General features: G+C 31.4%; 1 protein-coding gene across 1 annotated transcript; it reads right to left on the bottom strand.

Moving 5' to 3' along the window:
• Positions 1 to 4,822: 4,822 nt before the first annotated feature.
• On the bottom strand, positions 4,823 to 8,477 carry LOC120088899 (benzyl alcohol O-benzoyltransferase-like). Its single transcript, XM_039046337.2, has 2 exons — positions 7,658 to 8,477; positions 4,823 to 5,866 (listed from the first exon to the last, which is right to left on the bottom strand). Exons 1-2 carry the CDS (start codon positions 8,105 to 8,107, stop codon positions 4,931 to 4,933), a joined length of 1,386 nt encoding a protein of 461 aa, XP_038902265.1. The 5' UTR covers positions 8,108 to 8,477; the 3' UTR covers positions 4,823 to 4,930.
• Between the last annotated feature and the right edge of the window lie 1,392 nt (positions 8,478 to 9,869).

Genomic DNA, 9,869 nt, shown 5'->3' with positions numbered 1-9,869 from the left:
AGGGTACGATTTCACACTGTAGAGCATGATAATCGTCGAGCTACACAAAATAATAGGGGAGATCAGTGGGAACGGAAGTGTGGATAACAATTTCTACGGTATTGTAAACGAAGTATTAGATTTCCAATATGCAAGTAGAAGACGTGTTTTTTTGTTGAACTGTAGATGGTTTGATACAGATAACAACAAAAGTAATAGGACACATGTGGATTTACGATATAAATCGATCAATACATCACACTTGTGGTATGTCGATGAGCCTTTCATCTTTGCTATCCAAGCACAACAAGTCTTTTACATTAATGACATCAAATATGGTAGCAATTGGAAAGTTGTTCAAGTAGACCAAAATAAGTGAATATGGGACATAACAGAAGTGGATAATGTTGAAAATGCATAACTAGATTTACTAGAAATTGTTGGTGGAGTCCGAGTGGATGAAACTATTGAGGAGGTTACTTTATGCAGAGTTGACGTTGATTCTATAGTTGTGGAAAGACCAATTCTATAGTTGTGGAAAGAACAATTATCGGACATGGTGATCATGACTTCATAAACGATGATGATGAAGAACAATTATCTCCCAATAACAGTTCAAGTGCTGATGAATAATTTGAATTAGATTACAATGATGAGTAATGATGTATCGACTAAATTCTCTTTTTCTCTATTTACACGTATTTCATATTAATTTAATATTATTTTATCTTTTTTGTGTTTGTATAGATACGATGTCAATCCCTAATAGACAAGAGGACGTTGATAAAGAATTCCAGAAGATATATCTAGGCAACACGAGATCTTCTGTGGCTGACACTCCAGTTAGTATATTTTGAAATATATTATGTTAACTAAAATATATCATAAACTGTTTTAAATTTTTTATTCCTTAGATAGTAGCTTAGCATCCACTCGGAGAAAATGCGAGCATTCATGAAACATCGAGTTGGAAAAATACGTAAAAAAATAGGATAGAATTACAATCATAATAAATGAGGGGGAGACGAAGCCGATTTCTCAGCATTCGGTACGATTTAGTAATGTGATTGGTGTTGTCGTGAGATCTGCATTTCCAGTACGATGTTGTACTTTTACTAAGGTTCCATTTATAGATATGGCTAAGAGTCAATTATTGGTAAGTAATTATAAGTTTATTCTTTTAGAGTCAATTGTTGACTAAGAGTCATGAACATCATCTATGCTAATTCTTCCTTCATTCTTTTGTAACCTCATTTCGAACTTGATCTGTCCAATCAACGACTTAACTATTTTATAGAACATCAAATGCAAATCTCTTTCAAAGAATTTAGAGCAGATTTGCACAGACATTACAGGAAATGTGGAGATCCTAAGCAAGCACGTGCCAACTTGCCTAGCTGGCTTAAAAATAAGCCAGAAGATTTGTATTTTTTGTGTGACCGCTTCGAGAGTGAAGCATTTCAGGTTAAAATAATTCAGGGCGTGTTTCATTTACTGCATTTACTATTATAGAATATATGTTATTTATTTTTTTGTTGAAATGTAGGAAATATGGGAGACGAATAGGAAGAATAGGTTCGACCACGTAGGCGGATCGAAGTCATTCTTGCAGATTCAGGCAGAGTTGCAGGCAAAGAAAGGTTAAGAAATAGGACGTGTTGACCTATTTAGGGAAACAAACTCTAAAGGTGGCAAGTTCGTGAATGAGGCAGCTGAAAATGCATATGTAATATTTTTTTTTTTACTATCGTGTTGTTTTTCATTTCTAACTTTAGTCGCTCGTACTTACACATTTAATTAATATGTCTAGAATCAAATTTTGGAATTACAATCCAACTCCATTCTAAAAGGTTCTCAACTATTAACAGGGGATGAAATCTGTGAGACAGTTTTGGGTAGACGGCCCGGATATTCGAAAGGCCTAGGTTGAAGCCCTAAACCTAAGTTAAGAAAAGGTAGCATCACATCGAGTTCGTCATCTACTCAAGGAATGGGGAGGGAAATGGAGGAATTGAGAGCCAATTTCGAATAGTCTTAGTCAAGGATTAAGGAACTTGAAGTCGTTCAGAAACAAATGAAAGAGGATCATACAAGACAAATGGAAGAAATGAAAAAAATGATTGAAGACATGATACAATCACAGAGAGGAGACCCATCGAATTAGGTACGATTACTACATTATTTAGTTATCTAATATGTTGCTATCCTACAGTTATGGTAGCAAATTAGTTATGTCTTAAGTAGTTTTATGATAAAGAATTGATGGCTATCCTGCAGTTATGGTAGCCAAACAATTAGATTTTAATGTGCTTTTTGTCGTTTCTTGGGTTTTCGGAGGTTTCATGTTTGTCGTGGGGGATGGATAGAGTTTGATTATATTTTTTTTGTCGTTGAACTTGGAGTTCTTATGTGTTTATGAATGTTTATGAAGTTCTAATGTATTGTTGGGGGTAGATTGAGATTGGTTTAAACCATTTTGAAGAGAAAGTTTGAGTTTTAAGTGTGTTCGTTCTTGTTTATGAAATTTGTATATTTTTATGTATTTTTTGATGTTCGGGAGGTTTTATGTTTGTCGTGCGGGGTGGATAGAGTTTGATTATACTCGTTTTGTTGTTGAACTTGGAGTTCTTGTGTGTTTATAAATGTTATGAAGTTCTAATGTGTTGTGGGAGTGGGTTGACATTGGTTTAAACCATTTTGGGGAGAAAGATTGAGTTTTATGTGTGTTCGTTCTTGTTTATGAAATTTGTGTGTTTTTTGATGTTCGGGAGGTTTCATGTTTGTCGTGGAGGTGGACAGAATTTGATTATACTCATTTTATCGTTGAACTTGAAGTTCTTGTGTATTTATGAATGTTTATGAAGTTCTAATGTGTTCATGGATATTTTGTTTATGAAGTTTGAACGTGTTATGAAAGTTTAAAGATGATGACATTTGAATGTTTTTTTTTATTGTAGCATGTTGTTCAGAGATGAGGTTGGACGATTGTTCAAGATGTTGTGTTCCAAACGTGTTCCAGACGTTTTCATTTTATTTCTTCTATGTATTTGTGAAAGTAAATTTCTTTTATTTAGTATCGACTTTGTTTTATTCTAGGATATTGTAATTTTTTATTTATTTATTATAGTATGGACTTCGTTTTCATTGTTTTATTTATTATGTGAATCTATTTTTTTGGTTATTTATGTTTTACAGGTTATTCAGATCAAATTTTAAAAAATTACAGACTATAAATTAAAAATATTTAAAAGACAATTTTCAACTAATGAAGGAACTCCCCACGCATATATTACTACGTCGGGAGTTCCTGTAACTCTTGATGCATGAAACAAACCGTCGGGTGTTCAAGAACTCTCGACGCAAGAAACAAACCATCTAGAGTTCGAGAACTCCCGACACATAGAACAAGGTGTCGGGAGTTAGTCAAGGAACTCCCGATGCATGTATAGGGCATCGAGAGTTGATGCATTATTTTATGAGGTAGAATTATGGATGAAATGCGGTGATGGAAATGTGTTGAGCACTCGAGTTTTCTAAGTGGAATCCAAGTGTAAACCCCACTGAGTTTCCTGGTAAGTCTAGGGTCGAACTCAGGGACTTGGAAAAACGGTATGTGGTGATAATTTTCAAAAAGACTTTGCGGTTACCGGTAACTCAAATAAATGTTGGTTTGTTGTTTGCGGTAATTAAAATAAACAAATGCGGCGGAGTTTCGAAAAGAGTTGATAATACGGAAAATGCGATGAGTATGTGGTGAACGGGTTGAGATGGGTTTCGGCTAACACTCCCTATGATGCGTTCATGCTATGCGATCATGCAACACACATACAATAGTAAACCATCTCTCGATGCGAATGCTACGGCTTCTAATGCTAAAACATATGCGATATATGCGATTAGTCTATAGGACCTACACATAAGCCTCTATTCTTACCCATGCGGTGACAAGATGACACACACACAAATAAGGCGACCACATAATATCATACCTATCTCTAGGGTGCATGTGATGCAGGTTGACAAACAGAGCTTATCTCTAAGTCCCTATCTCTTGCTTATGCAGATCTAATCTTGCTCTCTCGAGTCTTGATTCTAACCTAGCTCTCTCGAGTCTTTAGGTTCTTTCTTTAGACTCTCTATGCAATGAACGCATGCAACCGCTGAACTTAATGATTTTTGGACACAATCTTACATATTTTATCAATGCAAGCCAGTATTGTTTAAAAACTTAGCACTGTAATAACGTGCATTTCTGCCCGTTAATAGAGTTTCTTGATTAACTCCCAACACCTTCCTTGCATGCGTCAGGCGTTCCTCTCCCGACGGGTTTTTCCAACCAAACTCCCAACGATCCATTCCTCTCCCGACGCATTTTCCGCCCATTCCCAGGGAATTTTGACATCGGGAGAGGTTCGATTTCTTCTAATGGTAATTAAACCATCAACTTTTAAAATGGTAATGGTGTCTTCTTTACTAAACTACATGTTTCAATTTAACATTTATTTTGGAATCACAAACTTTGAAAGTATCTATTTTTGTTTCAATTTTTAATTTTAATTTTATATGTTATTAATACATAATATAGATAGGGTTATTTTCAAATATATTTTAATTAGTAAGTAATTAGAATATACTTAAATTAGTTTATCAATATACTTAATTAAACAATTAGTTAGATAATTGGACTTAGTTTAGTCAGTTTATTTAAACCATTAACTAAAAGATTTAAGAAATATGTCTAGAAAAAGTTGAATCTAAAAGTTTTTTACTTATGAGCTTTTACAAGTTAGTTGAAATTTAGAACTTGTTGATTAGTAAAATAATTTGTTATACCAAAAAAAGGTAGAATCACTATATGTTACATGCTTTATTTCACAACAATAAACTATAATAGGTTATACTATTACAATACATCCTCACGCTTGTTTCCCACAAACTAAATAATTTTCCATTACAAAATAGATTTAATGAACGACCCTTTAGAATTTTTCAATTCGTTCGATGGTTTTGTTTTGATCAAAGCATCAAGTTCTACCACAAATCTCTCCATGGCTGGAGCAGGCAAGGAGAAAGACACCAATGTTCCCAATTCCCCTTTGTTGTTTTTGAAACGATTACAAAAACTTCCCGAACAAGGAAGTTTTGCAATATCTATCATAACAAATCCTCCAAAAAGGGCATTTCCCCATCCAAAATCTATGTTCTCCATCTCAAGTTTTGTTATGTCTGATACAGCGTAGGATCTCACAGAAGTTATCTTAGGTCGTCCTTTGATTACCATAAGTTCTGCCACAGACTTCATGTACTCTTCTGTCACCCCTCCCTTTGCCTTTCTAACCAATTCAACTGCATAACCTAGTGGGTTATGGCAAAGTTTGGCTGCAGTGGTGACTGCTGCTGAAAAAATAGACGTGTTGCCATAGTATCCTAAGGGTATAGAGTTTGATTTTGAACGTAAATTCACAACACAAAATAATCGCATTTCGTCGTTCGGGTCTGGTTGAAGGGCTATGGTACGAGTGCGCCAAAGGCAAGCAGTGATGAGGTCGAAGGAAGAGCACTGACGAATGTGGATGGGTAAGGTTTTACGAATGGTAGAGATCTCAGTGGAGCCAAAGAAAATAGAGCAATGGTCCATGTCGTTCAGGGGAATGGTGGTGTGTTTGGTGTCAATAACTTGGTCATATTCAGGGTGGCGACAAGTGACTGTTGGAGGGTCCCTTGCATTTAAGAAAGCTCTTTGCCACACTGGAAGAATAGACGGAGCAAAGGAACCGCGAGCTATTTCACTTATGGCAGTCAAGAATTGCATTAAACCAAGCACATCACACATTGTATGATTAAAACGAATGGCAAAGATGAAACCACCGCAACTGAGCCGTGTCACCTACATTACATTGATGATCATTGAAACTATTTATCAAACATAAAGCTCTCTTTTTACTCTTCTTGTTAAAAAGAAGAAACAATTTTAAGGTTTTTTTTGGACTAAATAAATCTATAAAATAGTCTCCCAAATATGTTTTTCATAATTTAGAATCAATTTTCATTGCATGAATAAATAATCTAAAAGTATAAAATCGAAACATTAAATTGATTTTGAATTACTAAAAGCTTTTATGGTATTGAAAAGAAGCTTTTATCTCTCCTTCTTTCTTAACCTCGTGGCCTTTATTTGTTGAAAATATATATAGACTAAATTTGGACACTTTTATCAACGTTTAGAGAGCTTTCAGAACATTGAGTTGAGTTATTAAGTGTATAGTTATTTAGTTTAAAGACGTAATTAGTCTTTGGAGTTAAATAATAATTTGTCATGTTGCAAAGTTGTTTAGTCTAGTTTGAATTTAAAAGTCTAAATTTGGGATGGAAAGTTGTTTAATCTTAGACTTTTGAAATGTGTATGTTGACTTTTCTTGTTACTTTTTTGTTATATTTATACCATACAATTAGGATGGTTTTGGCACTTAGTGTTTGGTTGAGTTAAGTAGTACTAATTTTGTGGGTAATTAGTGTTTTCCTTTCTTGTACATTTTAATTTCAAGTTCCCTCAAATTTGATATGATATTCAATATGAATGCAACTAGTTTATTAATTTGATATCTATTGACTATAAAATTTACATCTTTTTTGAACTATTGAGTTAAAGTTTGAAATATGTCCAAATTTAATTTAAGTTAAATATTACATTCTATTCATAATTTGGTTTAAATTTGGAATAGAATTCTAAAATAAAGTTCTAGGAATTGGAATTTTAATAAATTTTTTATTATACTCAAATTGAATAAAGTTCAAAATTTGTCTATCTTATATTTTGTTTTAAATTTTAAAAAATTTGTATATTATATTTGAAACAAAATTCATAATTTGAAAAGATTCCAAATTGGTAAGTTACTTTAAACTTTTTATTTTACTATTTTTAAAAAAATATATATATATAAATATATTTTGGAGTTATTAGTAACATGGGAGGAAAAGGGAGAGAGAGAATAAAATAAAAAGGTTCAATAAATGTGCATAATTACATGCTCTATTGTAAAATATGTGGGCCAAATAATTAATCAACTTAACCTACTTTGAAATAGGGAATATGGAGCTGTGAACTCCAACTCTTTGTTTGATTAAAGGAAATTTGTAGATCTATGATTAAAAAATTAAATTTTAAAGTAATTGTAATGCGTAGATTTTTAGGATAATAATTAGGAAAATTATTTTAAATATTAAAACTATTGAAAATATTTACAAGATAGACTTTTATCAGTGTCTATCAATATACATATAGACACTGATAGAAGTCTATCAGTATCTATCAACGTCTATTATTGATAGTTCTAAAATTTTACCATATTTTATCATATTTTAGTTTTTTTTCTATATTTAAAAACAACCCTAATAATTAAGTGTAAAATAACAATTCTGAAGATTTTCAAATAAAAAAAATCTATAAGTGATAGACTCAATTGCTTATAGATTGTTATTAGTGATATACTTTATCGCTCATAGATTTCTACTGGCAATATAATAATCTATCACAGGTAAACTTCGATCTAAATTTTGCTATATATGCAATACTATGGATTTGATTGCTATATTTACAACTACCCCTCTATTTTATGCCTCCTGGTTCTAAACACCATGTCTAAAATTGATCAGACAGTGTCAAAATAAATCAACATACCTGAATGAGCAACAATGGAGAGTTAACGATCCCATCAGAATTTGGAACATTGTACAAAACATCATCCAAAAATGCATATGGAGGTTGAATGGCATCACCAAATTGTTGTAAAGTAACATTTGCATCAGCTTCAATAAATAAGATACCTTCAGCTGTACATTCAACAAACAATTTCCTTCCAGGGCCTTCCCTTAATCTTCCTGCAAAAGGATAGTAAAATACCAATGTCTCTGAAATTGCCTTCTTTATTACCTTCACTGGATCACTTCCCTCCATGCTTGCATTTTGTGCATAGAAAAATATTAATGGAATTTGAAATCTAAAGCTTTCTTGATCATCGATGTCTGAAAGTTGCTTAAATTCATGGGGTGTAGGTTTTGCTGGAGCAACCAATTCTGGTTCGGATCGTTGTACTTCGAACAAAAAATTATTAATGGATGATATTGCCATTTAGAAAACAGAGATGAGTGAAGAAGAAATAGTAGTGGTTGTTTGAGATAATAAATGAGATTCGTGTTATGATAGAAGGGAAGATGTGCAATATGTGGTATTTAGAAAATCGTTATTAGAGTATATTGCCATTTAGAAACGGATAAATAAATAAAAGAAGAAGAAGAAATAGTAATGGTTGTTTGAGAGAACAGATGAAATTTGAAGTTGAATAGTTGGGAGATAAGATGTTGGATGCGTGGTATTTGAAGAAGAAGATGGTTACACAAAAGTTTGAAGTGGAAAAGTTGTCAATGAGAAAATTAAAGGGAAAAATATTTTTTCCTCATTTAGGTTTTTTCCCCCTTAGTTTCTATTTTATCTTTAAAGTTTCAAATTATTACACTTCGAGTTTAATTTTAATTTTCTTTCTAAGCTTCAAAGAATTAATTTTAAAGATTTTTTCTATTTACTTTCTAGATTTCAACATTTATATTTTTAGTCTTAATTCTGTATTTACTAAATATTCATTTTTGATCCTCTTCCTCGTCCATATAAATATTTATTAATTAATTAAAAAAATAAATTAATGTTCACTAATTTCTATCGCTACTAATATTATTAATTGAAAGATTTTTATATCATAATTATTGTAAAAAACAAATATCAATTTATACCCTTAAACTTTGAGGTTTATATCAATTTAAACCTAAATTTTAGGAGTTGCATCAATTTTAACCTCGAACTTTTGGAATTTTGGAATTGTATCAATTTAAATCCCAAACTGATAATCGTATCAATTTAGACCCCGTATTTTCATAGTTGTATCAATTTAAACCTTGAACATTTATAAATATATCAATTTAAACCCTGAACTTTCGTAAGTATATTTAAATAAAACATAATGAAGGGTTTAAGTTGATACAATTACGAAAGTCCAAGGTTAAATTGATACACTTATAAAAATTTAGAGTCTAAATTGATTTAATTAATAATTTAAGATTTAAATGGATAGCACCCAAAGTTTAGGGATTAAATGGATACAATTATAAATGTAGGATTTAAATTGATACAAAATTGATATTTATATTATTGTAAATTAATTAATATTATTATATCCATTAAAGTTATCAAGTCTGAGAATGTAAGGCTCTCAATATACTTTGACATGCAACCATATCTTATCATGTTTTCTTAAATTATTATTGTTTGTGGTCCGCCGCATTAAATACTTTCCAACCATATCTTATCATTTTTTCTGTCGCTTTTTAGATTTGTTCAAAAATATGCCCACTGCCTTCTGACAACACTTGACCAACACTATTAAAGTGGGTGCCACTTGATTTTAAGTTCTCAAATCCATTTGGTATGAATTTAAGGATAGTATTGATATGATTTTCGTCTAAAAAAATTCGAAAATTCAATCATACACTCGATAGTTGTTCTAAAATAAATCATTTGATTTGTTATCTATGCGAAAAAATTATGTCTGTTTGATGTCTATTGTAAAAGGCAATTTTGGCAAATGTTTAAACTTATTTTTCTCTTTAAATTATAAATATCTATATATAAATGACATATATAACCCCTCTTGAATATCAATAATATTAAACTGTATTTAAACACCAAATCTAATTAAAGAGGATCAAATAAAAATAAATAAATAAAATCTAGATTTTAAAATGGTAAGGAAAAACCATTGAAATTGATTTCCAAAAAATAACAAAAATGACAAAATGACTATACACATATATGCAAGGTCTCTAAGTTAATGTTGATATTT

Source organism: Benincasa hispida, chromosome 10 (assembly GCF_027475165.1).
Source record: "Benincasa hispida cultivar pf3 chromosome 10, pf3_genome.v1.1, whole genome shotgun sequence".
Lineage (NCBI taxonomy): Eukaryota > Viridiplantae > Streptophyta > Magnoliopsida > Cucurbitales > Cucurbitaceae > Benincasa > Benincasa hispida.
The sequence above is the reverse complement of the archived record's forward strand: the minus strand, read 5'-3'. Positions and strand labels throughout refer to the sequence as shown.